The sequence below is a fragment of the Coccinella septempunctata genome, chromosome 1 (assembly GCF_907165205.1).
Source record: "Coccinella septempunctata chromosome 1, icCocSept1.1, whole genome shotgun sequence".
NCBI classification, from domain to species: Eukaryota; Metazoa; Arthropoda; class Insecta; order Coleoptera; family Coccinellidae; genus Coccinella; species Coccinella septempunctata.
In genome coordinates, this window is record NC_058189.1 from 4920105 (window position 1) to 4936336 (window position 16232).

The 16232-nt window shown below is 36.0% G+C and overlaps 1 protein-coding gene across 1 annotated transcript in view; it reads right to left on the minus strand.

Moving 5' to 3' along the window:
- Window positions 1–255: 255 nt before the first annotated feature.
- Window positions 256–16232, minus strand: part of LOC123317731 (zinc finger protein 69 homolog) — a 43071-nt gene continuing 27094 nt past the window's right edge. Inside the window, exons 2-4 of the mRNA XM_044904340.1 lie at window positions 8210–8441; window positions 4244–4748; window positions 256–939 (exon numbers count right to left, since the gene is read on the minus strand). Of these exons, the coding sequence (XP_044760275.1) occupies window positions 352–939; window positions 4244–4748; window positions 8210–8441 (1325 nt within the window). The 3' untranslated portion in view covers window positions 256–351. The remainder of the gene's footprint in view (window positions 940–4243; window positions 4749–8209; window positions 8442–16232) is intronic.

Genomic DNA, 16232 nt, shown 5'->3' on the forward strand with positions numbered 1-16232 from the left:
ATAACACAACATAACTATTCAATGTTTCAGCAGTTTTCGAATCGAAACATTGACATTTACTTCGCTTTAGCTAACAGCCAAATTTTATTGTTTTGAATTCATCCTTATTGATCAACATTAATTCAGATATGTATATACCATTGGATATAGATATCAATCAATGCTAACATCCGATTAGAACCTATCATCAGTCGAAGTTTCAAGTACCACTTCCTTAAATCTTTCGCATCAACTTGGAAACCATGGACCTATAGGTCGAAATCTCACTCCAACTCTGCAAATATTTTATATCGTTCTTTACCTGTACAGAATGAATAGTGAACTTGATTTTTAAAAAAGTTTACGCTGTTTTCATTGGGAAACTGTTTGGGTTTCAACATGAACGGACTTAGTTTCACTCTCTAACTTCCTCCTCTCCTCAGCAGTCAAACAGGCCGACTCTTGATGCTTATTCAAATACGATTTAAGTACAAAAGTTTTTTTACATTTGAAACAGCTGAAATTTTTCTCGGGAGAATGCGTCATCATATGCGCCCTCAAATTACTCCTGTCTGCGAATGCCTTTCCACAGTGCGCGCATCCGTAGGGTTTTTCTCCCGTATGCGACCTGAGGTGACCTTGGAGCAGCCAAGGTCTGGAAAATTGCTTACCGCATTCGCCGCAACAGTGTGATAATTTGTGGGTTAAAAGATGCATCGCCAGGGCTGGCATGCTAACGTAGGCCTTACCGCAGGTCAGACATTTCTTGGCGTTGTTGGAGTCCAGGCTCCGGTGGGTCTGCTTGTGTCTGGACAGATTACTCGATGTCGCATATTGTTTTCCGCACTCTCCGCAGACGTAACGATTCGTCTTGATCTCGGTCACCACTTCCATCGGTGTTGTTGGAACTCGGTAGTCTTGCTCGACTTCTTCGACGGCTACAACTTTGTAGTACTTCTTCTGCAAGAAAATAAAAAGATGACGAAAAATATTGATAGATATTCCGTTAATCTTTGACTTGTACGTATTTTGGACGTATTTCTTTTCGGCAACCGTCCGGGATGAACAAACTTTCCGGACATTTTTCTTTGAGAAAGTAGCATTTTCCTGCCTAGTCCGAGAAGTAGGTACTTTCCGGATTAGGCCGGAAAGAATTACGTCTTTGTTGTCATTGTAAATGATTTTAAAAAATGCAGTTGATCATTACCATAGCAACGAAATAACGGCTGACAGTTCATACGAAATAAGTTGTCAAAAGTTTGCATGTTTTTTGATCGCTAAATGTGTCGTCTCATTGATTTGTTATTCTACACGGAGGCAATATCTCAGTCTTCTCGACACATGAAATTGACTATGCAAATTTCGGAATGTTGAGCAGGACTACAGCATTAACTTTACTGATCCTGTATAACCAATACATTCGCCATTTTGCAACCCTCGAATTGTTATACCCAGGAGTATCCATAATTCTTGGTTATACAGTATGTTCTGAAAAGATACCACCTTTAATATCTCGGCCATGTGCAAAATCAGGAAAAATGCAGCTGGATTAGAGCAATGACACTTAAAGATACAGTTCAACTAACACATTCGCCATTTTGTAGCTCTCTAATTCTTATAACCCATAGAATTCGTAATTTTTGGTTATACAGTATGTTAATTTGAGAAGCTTCCACCCTTTATATTACGGCGACATGCAAAAACAGAAAAAATGCAGCAGGATTGGAGCAATGGCACTTAAAAATTCTGTTCAACCTATACATTCGCCATTTTGCAACTTCCAAATTTTCATACCCAAGAATATTAATAATTTTTGGTTGAAAAAGGTGTGTCAATTTGAAAAAATACCACCCCTTATATCTCGGCCCCAAGCAAAATCAGAAAAAATGATGCAGGACTAGAGCAATGACATTTACTGACATGTCTAACCACTACATCCGCCATTTTGCAACTCTCGAATTGTTATGCCGAAGACTATCCATAGTTTTCGGTTATACAGTGTGTCAATTTGAAAATGTAGCCCCCTTAATATCTCGACCCCAGGCAAAATCAGATAAAATGAAAATGAGGTAATCTGCTTTTTCAAAAATGCATTGAAAAAAAAAGTAGAATAGTTACGATAGCGAGAGTTGCAATGAAATGTGAAAATACGGAAAAATTTTTACTATTATTTTGTAGACGAAAATACCTACAAAAAATTTTCAAATGGGGGCCTCAAGCTTTGCAAATCTTGAATCTCTCGGCATGCTGTGTTCACTTCTTCTACATCTCGGGGTTGTGTTTTATACACAACTGACTTTGCGGAAAAAATCCGAAGGTGTCAAGTCTGTTGAAACTTCTAGCAATTCAATGGGCCATTAACAACATATTTATTTTCGATTCGGTATACAGAATTTAGTAGTTATCTTTTGTAGCCAGATATAAAGCTGCTTCTGGAATTTCAAATCCTGCTTCAATGTCTGCACATATCTTTACTCTCGATTTCAGTTGACTTTTTGATCATGAAAATAATAAACGATCAAGGGTCATTTGAAGAACTTTTTTATCGATGTAGGGGATGAAATGATTTACTTTGATGAGTTTCACCACCATATTTGATGATGCCATGTAGAGTCATTCGGGGTAACTGAGCGCAGTGGTTAAGTGTGCGCAGTGCGTATATCTCCACTATGCAATGTATGAAAGAGGGGTTCATTTGGGTGAAGCAAGGGCGCAGAATCGCCAAATTGGTTTCTCATAGGAGTGCGCCGTGCGACGTTTCGTTAACTTTTTATTTGCAATCAATCAAATTCACTAGTTTTCTTGTTAATTTTTAGCATCTCTGCAAATTCTGCCAGGTCCGAGTTCCGAGTCCGACAGTGTTGAACAATATTTTATTCGATCATGGGCATATTAATTCAAATATATAATGAAAAATTTTAGGTTCTCTTCTGCTCAACTCTATAAGAACGTCAATTCAAATTTTGGCTTACTGGGGAAAGTGTGCGCGGGTAAGTGTGCGCAGAGCCACCAACAGGGGAATGTATCAAGTGTTGTGTTAACCAGGAATTGTGGCACGAACAATAATGTAGTGCTTATAAAAAGGTGCTTCTGTTTTGACAATAAACAGCATTTCTCTAATATTGTAACATTTTGATGACATTATTTTGTAATTTGTTTTTATTGTGTGGGTCACTAAGCACTGCGTTCACTTACCCCGTGAGGGTGCGCACACTTACCCGCAATACGGGTCATGTGAACGCACTCCGACTTTCACCATTAAATTTCTTTTTGCGGAAAGAAAACGTTTTTGTTTGTTGGCTTTTTGATGTTTTTTTATAGATTAGAAAATTCTCTATCTTATGAATATGTTTTAATTTTCCTAGCTTCAACATTTGAAACAGGGTATGGCTTGAAAGGCAAAAGTGCGCACAGTTGCCCCGAATGACTTTATATGACGAATGTGAAGCAGCTAAGGGAACCAAGGTGTTCATCATCAGATGTATCAGCATATGAAATACATATTTAATATTTCAGAGTCACTCTCACTTTTTCCGGGATGTTTTTTACTTTTTCGACCCTTTGTATATTTTATTATATTTATTTGTATTATTCAATTCACTCTTTTGGAAGCAACCTATTATCTAAGCTCAGTGCGGGAAACTTGGACCACTGATTTTGTCTCCCGACCATAGCATAAGTCAAGTCTCCCGCACCCCCTTTTAGTCTATTCAGCAGATGTTTTCTTTGAACTTTTACAACTATTATTTAAAAGGTTCATCGTTTGTAGGTTAAACAATATTAATCAATGAGAGCAATAAAACTAAATAACACCACGCACCTACTAAACTTTTCAAACAGTGTAAAAAACAAAAATTATTCAATTTTTTACTTCCTAACAACAAGAACACGTTTAACCCTCTCACTCCCGAACTGTTCTGATGGCGGCCAAAATGGAGCCGCCACTAGTTGTGCCTTGTTACGAGTATGTCAAAAGCTATTTACGATACCTGTAGCGCGAAACTGAATTGAAATATTTGAGGTGGTTAAAGTCTCCTACCTAAGCAAGTCTCCCGAACTCCCCCCAATTCAGGTTAATATTAGTTTTATAATCTGAACGAAGTGAATAATAATTGGTTACTTCGACGTTCCAATTCCTCATTTCGTATTCCTTTCATCTTCTCTGTCCGCATTCCATAATAAATTGCTGAGAAAATATCGCTCCATAAATATGACTTATCTGATGGAGCTCCGGATAAAAACGAAATATCAAAGCTGAACTTACTGGTTTAGGCCCCTTCGGTGTCCTGAGGTTAGCTGACGCCGACTGTTCCGCATCGTTTACGTTGTTGTTGTTCTTTGAAGTCTTCTTAGTTTTATTGGTCCTTTTGTTTTTGCGTTTCCGCCTGTCCGGTATGTCCAACGGACAGGACGCTATCACAGTTTCCATTTTGACAGTATCGCCCCCTCCCGCCATCCTCAATCGATCTGCTGCCGCCGAACCCCCAACCTCTACAACTTCCGGTTCCGGAGACAGCGGCAGTATCAAGATGTCGCTCCTCTGGTCTTCGGATGGTGCTTGGACATTCGTGAATTTTATCTTATCGAACGTGGTGAAGGTTGGGGTCTGTAGGTTCTCGGTGTCCGAGGAGTAGTCTGACGTTGGAGGGGTGGGGATGGGGGGCATTTGGACCACGTAGACTATGGGGGAAGGGTAGCAGGGTATCGGCATTATGATTTGGGGTTTAGGGTGTTTGAGGCTGATTTCCGGGGGTGACGGCGAGTGTAGCCTGAAACAGAGGGAGGAAATGCTGATGATTCTTATCATCGAGAGAATGTCACGAAAATTTTCAAGATCTGAATTAAATTGACAGGGTCGAATCGAGTTTTTTGATCATGCAAAATTGGATTGGTTTTGACGGAAAATACTTTTGTCTTGTAGACAATCATATATTCTAAGCCATCTAGTCAATTTACATTGAAGAAATAGTGATGATGCTTTCGAATTTGATTAACAAGTCAAGTGCCCCCTGATAAAGATCTTTCAAGTTATTATCACACTAATATCTTGAGGAATGTCTTGAATATGAAACTTGTATTATACTCCATTTACTTTCATAAAAGCACTCGGTTGACCATGAAATAATTCTCTTAAATTTTTGTAACTAGAAAGGAGTAAGGTTGGCATTCGTGAAATGTCGTTCATGTCACAACTGATATCAATTAATATTGCAAAAATGCCCAAAAGTGATCGAAAAGAAAGAAGGCAGAGTATCAAGAAGTGCTATTTAGAATGCTGGTCCGCTCATTCAAATCGTTACCCTGATATTCTAAAATCTACGTTTAGATTCATTGAATCTAAAGGGACGTTTCAAAAATAGATATAATTCAATAATTGATGACTCCTCTCATTACCAAAATATGGGTTATATTAATTGAAAATTTCTGATTTGCAGAATCGATATTCTGTATATATTATATATAGGGGAACTCCTCGTGATTGCAAGTTTCGTTATAGTTACTGCAAAATGACTGCTGCATACAAAGTGCAGCTTGCCGTACAGTTCTTGCAAAGTGACTGCTGCATTTAAAGTGCAGCTTGCTGTACAGTTTTTGCACATGACCGATGCATTCAAAGTGCAGCTTGCTGTACACTTTTTGAATAGCTTTTAAAATACAGCGTGCTGTACCGTTTTTGTACAGTGACTGCTACATTTACAGTGCAGCTGCTGTACAGTTTTTACATAGTGACTACTGCATTTAAAGTACTGCTTACTGTACCGTTTTTGCACTTGACTGATGTATTTGAAGTGCAGTTTGCTGTGCAGTGATTGCACTACCTCGCCGCTCTATTTGAAGTTCAGCTACGCTGTACTGTGACTGTATGTCGAATTCAGTTTGTACTGTACAGTAACTGTGCAATTCAGCTAAACATATACGGTCCATTTTGGTGTAGTTACTGTATTACATTCGTTGCATTCATGTGCAGCAAACGATGCACTAACTATTATATTTTGACTTCCATTGATGCAAGATGATTTTTGTTGAAAAATTTCATTCTTTTAATTATTCCTTCGAGAGATACCCATACCCCACCAGTGGATCAGATGCATTTCATGTGCGGTAAGTGCAACTGCACTTATGTGTCCATAATGGCCATAATTTGATTTCCTGTCATAGCAAAAATAAATATATTTTAAAACTGATTTCTAGTCCTTTCCGTGCAAATAACTAGATTTGGAATCCCTTCAATTAGTTTGTATAGACGTCAATTATGTTCGTCATATATTTTCGACTTTATACACTGCGCAAAAAAAATAACGCACATTCTGAAAATCTCAATTTTAATGAAAGTTAACTCTATATTGACTTATTTTTCATGCTCTCTCGGGAAGGTTTTGAACGAAACAAGACATATTAAATCGAAAAAAAATTCAGGATTTCACTGAATCTTATGTGAAAGAAGAGAAATGAACAATTTTCAAAATACCGAAATGCTGATAAGTGATTTCATACTTGGTATTTCCACCCCTTGCGTTAATTACAGCTCGGCACCGACGGTTCATACTCAAAATGAGTGATCTTAAAATGTTCTGATCTAATCCTTCCCAGATTTCTCCGAGTTGGATTCCTAAGTCATTAAGAGTAGCTGATTTTCTGAACTTCTCAGCCTTCTATTGAGGTTGTCCCAAACCTGCTCAATCGGATTGAGATCTGGACTTCTTGTTGGCCATTCCATTCGAGAGACTTCAACCTCTTCAAGGTACTCCTGAACGATACGCGCACGATGGGGTCTGGCATTATCGTCCATAAAAATGAAATTTTCACCAATGTATGGGGCAAATGGCCCTACAAGCTCTTCAAGAATGTTCCTTATATACTTATCAGCATCCATAGCTCCATTATCAACGACCACTAGGTCTGTGCGAGCAGTCAAAGATATTCCACCCCATACCATAATCGATCCTCCCCCGAAACCAGTAGTATTCAGGAAATTGCACTGAGCATATCTTTCATGTGGACGTCTGTATAGAAGGGAACGTCGATCACAATGGTAGAGGCAGAATCTAGACTCATCTGTGAAGAGAACTCTTTCCCAATCGGCCTCTTCCCAATGGATATGCTCTCTCGCAAAATCCAAACGCGCCCTTCGATGGGCTGGGGTAAGAGCTGGGCCTCTTGCCGCGACACGAGGCCTTAAATCATATTCTCTGAGGCGATTTCTCATTGTCTGAGTGCTAATTTGCACCTCATGAGTTTGCTCAAGCTGAATTTGAAGGAGGCGAGCGGTTGCAAATCGTTGTCTCAACGAAGAAACTCTCAAGTAACGTTCTTGAATGGCAGTTGTTACCCGTGGTCTACCCTGTCCTGGTCTTCGGACATTCATACCTGTCTCCCTGAATCGCTGCAACATTCTGGACACACTTGTATGGGAAACTCCAAACCTTTCTGCAATTCTTGTGTATGTCCACCCTTTTTCTCGCAAAACTACCGCTTGAGCACATTCCCTCTTGGGTCAAATTGCGTGTTTCGCTTTGCATAGCGATCGAGTGTAGGAAATTTAACGAAAGAAAAACTATTGATCACTAGAATTGATCGAGAACAACTGATTTTAGAATGGAGCCAATACATTCAAAATCTGATAATATCATCTTTTTTTATTCCTGCTGGGAAAAAACATCTGTATTGAAGAAAACCGTTGAAAGTGGATAACATATGCATGCATAATTCTGATAAAATAATTATCATTGAGAACACCTTCAGTTGTAGAATAAATTTGAGATTTCCATAATGTGCGTTAATTTTTTTGCGCAGTGTATTTTCCGAAGTTATTCAACATTGTGATAAAATACGTAATTACTGAGACTTTCACGTAAAACGGACACATCTCGGATTTGAAACCCAAAAATATTTTGACAAGCGTCATAACCTCACATTTTCGTACTTTACAGTGTCGAATGTGTTAAATTTCCATGGCCAACCGAGTGCTAAAATATAAAGTGAATAGAGTATGTATGAAGCCTTCGTTTCATACAACTGAACCCCTCACCATCCACGCCACACCATATTACACTTTTATTGAAAGTATGATCACTTGTTAATGTCGCATTAATTTAATTTACTTACGAGATACTCAGAATCGATAAAAAAAGGCATTGAATATTGGCTCTTTCTTGTCAAACAAATTTCATGAAATCATTTTGGCGATCGTTCAATCTCCTAATCATAATAATAGCGGAAAAATGTTTACCTTGGAGATAATATGGCTTCCTCTGTTGGCAAGGTTGCGTGTATAGTGACGGCTGAAGGAGCCTGAAGGGGTGGTAAACTTTGAGACAAGGAAAGGAGATCGTGGGCAGCTTCAGTTTCTTCGACGCTCCGAACACTTTGGTGCGTTTGACTGAGGGAGGTAGTTGAGAATTGGTTCGATCCATTTTTGATGCCTTCAAGACTGCCATTTGGTACGAATTCGGGATTGAAATCTGAAAAATAAATAAAGTCGATTTAAAAATAATTCAGATTGCTCAGACGTTTTTGGTATTCACACTGATATTACAAGAGATGAACACATCTGGAAAACTGTTATCTCTGTTACTCACTGGGCATTTTGAGGAAATATCTTGATTTGATGCAGCATCAGCGAAGACAATATAAATCCGGCCGTATTTCAATCTAAGTTAAAATACTTTATTGTAAATATGAAGCATTATCTCGGATAATAAAAATCTGGGAAATAACCCATTTACACCATGTTCCTATTGGGAATGATATTCGAACAATTCCACAGAGGAAAATAATGTTCAGCTGAGAGTATCAGGTGGTTTTCGAGAAATACTTTACGGGACAAGAACAACAGGCTTGAAATATCACAAACATGAATTGACCCTAACTAAAAACACTACTCCATGCATAATTTCATTAGGATACATCTCAAAGGGTTGCAAAGACAACGATAAGAAGCTTCAAGGAACAAATAGCTATTCAAATTGGTTCTGAAAATGAAGTTTCATCATATAATTGTATTATTTGGGTGTACTTCTGCACTCAAAGTTAACACTCGACCTGCACATTAACGAAGTTATTGCGTCGTCGTACAAAATTCTCGGGTTTACTCTTAGACATGGGAGGTTGATCGGGAGTAGTGAAACCCTATTGACTTTTTACTATTCATTCGTGTTCAGTAAACTTAATTTCGCGACGTTAATATGGAATCCACAGTATAGATGTTATGTGAAAAGACTAGAAAGTGTGCCTTTCCTGGAGTTCTTGTCGTACAGAAGTAAAATCCCAATTGTTGACCATGAATACACCAACATCCAACAAAGCTTTAGAATATTGAGCTTGGAAAATCGTAGAAGATTAAATGATATTTGTTCGCTCTTCAAATTTGTCAATGGTATTCTTCGTATCCCGGAAATTCTGGAATCTATCCGTTTTAGAGTACCGTGGAGAAGACTAAGATCCCGGCGAATTGTTTGCTCTTTCGTTTCGCAGAATTAGTATTACCCAAAATGCGCCAATCTGTAGAATGATGTCAACATTTAATTGTCACTTTTGGTATATCGACATTTTCAATGTTCAGCTCCATCAATTGAAAATATTTCTGAAGTTGAATTTGCCTATTTTTTTTTAGTTCATAGAATAACTCGAATCATTTCATAAGTAAATAAATATTTGTATGATATAACGTGCGTTCAAAAAAATTCGTCGTCAAGTGGGCTATGGAATTTTGAACGTCGATATTTCGTGTCTAAACGTGATTCTTAGCTCGTGCTATACTATTTTCCAGGTGAACTGTCATTTTAGCATTTTGGATTGTTGTTGACTTAAAATTATCAGCAAATTATAAAGATAGTTTTTAGGGACGTGTAAAAGGCTTTTACTATTGAATCCTACTTCAAAATTGAGAAGAAAATTGAGGAAGAATGGAAATATTCTGTTCCGGCGACTTCATAGAAACCTATGTTGCTGTAGATTATTATTAAGTATGAATTTTTCCATTGTACTGTTTTGCGATGTGTTGACGAAACCAGTATGTTCAAACAAAAAAGGAAGTGGTCGACCAAAGAAGAAAACTCCAGAGTTCAGCAATAATGAAAACATGATGACAGAAGCTCGACAAACCTCTGTTCAGGTTTTATCTCAAGTGGCTGGAGTATCCGTTGGCATATGCCACCCGATTTTGAAAAAAAGATATCCATTTGTTTCCATAAAGATTGACATATTATCAGAGAACTGAAAAGGTTGTGATTACCTAACCTTGTAGCATCCAAGAAAAATTGGAGTTCAGTATGCATCAGTCAAAGGCAAAATGTGAACCTACTTTCTTTTATGGAACTTTAATAGCAGAACGTTATGAAGGAGAAAGCATCATGCCTTTTTATAGATGAATTGAATTTTAATAATTTGTCCAATAGCTATTTTCATGTAATTCAGTTCTTTTAGTTTAGTCATGGATTTTCAGTAATGACTGAATCAATTCAATATTTATAGAGAGTTAATAAACATATTATTGAGTATCTTACTGTGATTTATTCATTTGACTGAAGTAGCTAGAACCTTCTTACAAAAAAAACATAATACCACGATCAATTCAAGATTCATGTGTCTCTTACGTATGAAAATAGTGGACGGTTAAAATTTTTACGAAAAATTTTTCTAACCGCCTCAGATTGTGATCTTACTCAATGAAAGAAATACTTTTCGAACGTTGGGTGAAATTTACAGGTAGCTCTTTCTAAAAAGTGCCTTTCCGTACAAAATTACGATATATAGGTTAATGTCGTCATTGTTTACATTTTGGGAAGATGAAGTAATTCAAGGAAAGACATACGTTCTGCCACCGAACATCAGCCTTCAAAATTTCATAGCCTACTTGACGACGAATTTTTTTGAACGCACATTACTATATTCCAAAACTGTGAGTACTGTTTTGGGTCTAAACTGTTTGTACTCCTATTGTCTCAAATAAATAAATAAATTAATTAATTCTAACATTCGCATATCTGTTAATGTTCTTTGACACTCTTTCGTTTCAAGTTATGTATTTGAAAGGGTGACAATTATTATGATCATTATTCATTTTTTAGATACGTACTCAAAAAATCCAAAATCCTCAACTTAGCTTTCTGGAACTTTAAAACGATCTATCTATCAATCCGATATTTCTATGTTCGCATTGAAAAATTCATAGATTACCTAATCAAGATATATTTATCATGAAACAAAAAAAAATTTCTGTGAAAAAAATAGCTATCTATTAGGAAAAATATTTTTTCAGTAGACCATAGAACCATAGACAGAATCTACGGAAAAACGATATCCTCCTGGTTTCCCACAACAAAATTTAATTTTAAAATTTACATATGTATTCGTATAAAAATTAGAATAGTACATGAAAACATTTTTTGAGATGGAATAAACCCATCTTTGAAATGTATGTACCAAATTCACGTATATTGAAGGGATCTGATAGTTCAGAAGAAAATGGATGTTTAATTTATTCGAAACTCAAACAATGTAACCACCATTATGAACAAGAATAGGCTAAAAAGCTTACAGCTTACTTAAAGTGGATTAACTTCCGATAAATGGACCAAGCATAAGACGATTCAGAATTACAAACTAGAACTCTCTCGACACATTGACATAAACTAACCAGTAGCTTTGTCATAATTGCAACGAATAAATTACTCGGTAATGTTTAACCTGCAATTATATTTTCGACTTTTATGAGGATTGAATTCGATTCTAACAATATGAATTGCCTTGAAGGTAATTAAGTAAGACATATATATTCTGTTCTGATGTTGAACTGAAATTTTATTGCTCATAATTCATGGATTGCATGTTGAACTTTATGCGGTATACTGCTCCCGAAAATGAATATAAATTCGTCCAAGACGACTGGCGTTTTCGGGTAGTATGAATATGACCTCCTCATTGCACAGCACTATGAAAATACTTATGAAAAACGTTATGGCCTTACTGAAATACTGATGAACAATTTATATAGGGCTTCTGATAGTGATTTTTCGAACACAAAAAAAAAACGTCAAAAACAAACCTATACAAAACTATCAAAATTACTAAGTTGAAAATATCCTCGATAAAATGCATCCTAATACAGCCAGTGGCGGATCAACCCATGTAATTGGGAGCTCCAAGCGCAAGACAAACTTGGGGTCCTTACTTTGTATGGTTTCTATCTATAAATAGAGTTTTTTCAATTAGATATAAGGAGACCATCTTTACTTCATACATATAATTTCATAATAATTCTAATATATACAGTCAACATTAATAATTGCAATTTGACTTGGAATTAATGACCATATTAGAATAGGTATCGGCAGATTTGGGTGACTTGGGACAGTCCTGTAACTTGGGACAATTATTTTCCTTGCAGATTTCTTTGTTTCTTACCATTTACGAGTGAAGGGACAAACTTATGTGATTAGGTATCGTCTTTTTCTTTAGTTTAACAATTAATTCCTGTTGAGTTTGCCGTGACCAGAGCGTTTGAATTGACAGGAAAAATTAACGAATTCAGGAGGGTACAAGCACGTTTTTTATGGTCTTTATACTTTCTAGTGTACTGTACATATATTTCACTTTGTGCATTTGTAATTTTTTTCTGGATACACGGATCCCATTCATCTATTTTGTTGTTTCATAGAGTGACTTGGGACAATGCTGAATAGATACAAGTGGCGCATTTGCAGCAGGAAATATGCCGATTTTTCGTAGGATATTATTATTTACCTTATTTCCACAAAGAAATCACCAAAGAATGAAAGAAGTCAAAGCTCCCTTGTTTACCTTAATTTTTTTATATTTGAGTTGCAATATATTCACTTTCGCTGTAATAGGGTTTCATCATTTAATTTCCTTACCGAATTTCAACTACATATATAATCACAAATTCTAATTTTTCAAAACTATACACCGTCCCAAGTCACCTATTTCTTTTGAGAGTTGAGAAATCAATGAATTTTAAATTGTGTCCCAAGCCTTTAAACTCGGTGGCTGACTTGGGACAAGTATATTTCAAAATCGTCCCAATCACCTGAATCTACGGTATGTTAAATCAAGAAAAAATGAAAAACTCATCGAAATTTAAGTGAAAATAACATCGAGAAATATATTATATATTTCATTATAGACTAATGATAAGTTAATGCTTCCTTCGCTATATTATTTACCGAACGATCCTATGATTGTTACCTGTTCTGAAACTGCTCTGAATTTTCTGGAGTACAGTTTAATACTTTTTATATATCTTCTAGTTCGTTTCCAAATATTTCAATTTACATTCGCTATTTTGATAGCGAAACACGTGTCGTTGTTTAACAACTCTTTTTTTTGGTAAAATCATATAATCTGTTTTAAGTTTGAACTTTTATTTCTTCCAACCTGGAGACTTCAGATACTAGACTTCCAGAGAAGGATATACCTTTACCCCTATGGATAAAAAAACTGTCAGTTCGCATGACCTGAGTTTCCTGCGACGACCTGCCATCATCAGTATCTCATATTGGAGCTTGTGCGGAGAAAGTTGTAAAATTCCCAATTTTCTTCACGCGCGATAAATCTGCACTCCATGACGAAATAAGACCGTCTTCCGGTATTTCGCCACCTTCGCCAAAAGGGGGGAGATAAAATTCGGCAATATAACCCTTCCTATAAAATATCTCGCCCTGCCGTTACATGAAATAGGAGTTCCTACTGTCCCGCAACCAATTCCTATAAACCCCCTAAACCAAAGGAAATCCAAACGAGCAAAGGTACGTGAGAATGTGGCCATTAGTATAAAAGCTCGCGAGCATAAAGGAATGGCGAAATCAAAAGTTTTATAAATCCGAAAGAAGGGAACCGGTAATCGATCCGATGTAGCTATCTGCTGCGCCCCGTGGGAGTAGTTGGTCTTTCCGTCCCCTTTGATTCCCTACCAGGGATGGAACAACGATTGCTCGATATCGAAGTGGCAGTTTAGTTCAGACATTCGATATTGCTGAAACATTCCGACAAAAGAATGCATACAGAGAAGTTGCACCTCAATGAATGAATAATATAGGTCCTTTCGTCTGTTTCTCAGTGCAGTGTAATCTATATTACACTTTGCATCAGCTGATTTTCAGTGTAATTAAGCAAACGAATGAAAAAAACACTGACGTTAGGTTGTCACGCTCATAGACTAATGTTTTTGATTTAATATATGATTAGGTTAGGTTAGGTTGATTTAATATATGGTTACGTTTCTCAGAAAATTTTTTACTTTTTCATCATCTTGTAAAGTTATGAACTTATCACAAATTTTAAATTTCATCGTATCTATTTGAAGTAGATTACTGTGGCGTCGGTGACAATAACATAAATTTTGCATTTCACACCACAGAACACAAATATTACACCTAATTTAAAATAGGTGTAGATAAATTACACCTCATTTACATTGGTGTAAATCCAATCAGCAAACGAATACTAAAATCGATTGTAAATTACACCGACTGCAGAAAAGTGCTACACTTTTTTATGCATTATTATTAATGTTAATATTTTGCTTATGTATTAATCAATAAATAGTCAGTAGATCCTCAAATCTATCATAAATAAATAAATAAATAAACTTTATCAATCTCATAAGACATCAGAAACAATGTGTAGGAAGAATCTGAGGAAGAAAAGAGAAAATAAAATCCAATTTGGGAAACTGAATATCGAAAAAATATATAACAATTAATAGGCAAATACAGCAGATAGATACACTATAATAAGAACCCTCGATCTTCGATTAACAATTTTTTTACTTCTTGTTTGAATTTTTTGACATTCATCGATCTGAGATTATTCTCCAAATGGTTGTAAAGCTTGATTCCAATAAAACTTGTTGTTGACTGGTACTTAGCAGTATGGTGTTTAGAATGTTTAAGTTGCCATGCCATCTTTCATAATTGTAATAGTCGGAACATTTTTTTAAAATATGTCTATTCTGATGAATGTACAGGGTATCCCAAATTGCTTGATTTTGGCTGTTTTTGGTACTTCCAGACTAGATACGTAAAAACTTTGAGAGGTATCCTGAGCTCGAAAGTCCAGTAGTGGAAACTGTTCATTTGTCTTGAAGATATAACTAAATTTTATTATTTTATGTATTTTGAAAATGTGCCATAACTTCTTTATTTTATATTTGTATATCTAAAAATGATAAAAACTTTCTACAGGCACTTCGTCACTGGGAATACGACACTCTCTCCATTTTTTTTTAAATCTTTTTTTTCACTAAGAGTGAAAAAAAAACTCTGCTTTTATAAATACGAATGCATTCTATTTTTAATCTCATATCATACAAAAAAATAACCTCTTCTAAAATACAATGCGGGTCAATATTATGTGACAAATTCATTTTCTCAGAAGAAAAATATTTGGCAACAAAATCCTGAAACAGGTCAATTTTTGTTTCACTTTTACCAAATTTTTATGCACTTTTGAAAGTTTTTTGTTGCGCCCTGTTCTATCCCCATCAACCCCCTAAATTTTCTGAATAGGGAGAGTGAAAAGGGAAAGTTAAAAGGGAAAGTGAAAAGGGAATAGGAAAGGGAAAAAATTTCTTGAAAATTTCTGCATGCCTGTAAAGAATATACAAAGACCTTGGCAAAAAAGTTCCACATGACGCACTTTCCCTATTCAAAAAATTTAGAAGGTTGATGGGGATATGGCACAGGATGCAACGAAAATCCTTCAAAAATGCATAAAAATTTGGTAAAAATGAAACAAAAATTGACTTATTTCAGGATTTTGTTGCCAAATATTTTTCTTCTGAGAAAATGAATTTGTTCCATAATTTTGACGCGCACTGTGTATGTAGCTAATTTTCTTATGACATGAGATCAGAAAACAAATGCATTCGTCTTTAAAATAACGAAGTTGAATATAGTACCGTAGTTCCAGTAAGAAAATGACTGAGAAATTTTTTTATTATTATTAGATATTTTCGAGAATAAAGAAGTTGAGCCACATTTTCGTAATCGACCAAACAGCAAAATTTGGTCCTATCTTCAAAACAAATGGAGATATCGTGAAACGGTTTTCACTAATGGACTTTTCATGAAAATCTAGCCTAGGACACCTTTCAACTTTTTCACCTATATAATCTAGAAGTACCAGAAACAACCAGAATCAAGCAATTACCCTGTACAAATTCATAATCACAGCGGTCACTCAAGTTATGAACATGCCCAATTTTGTTTGGCTCCAAAAAAATCATGTATTGT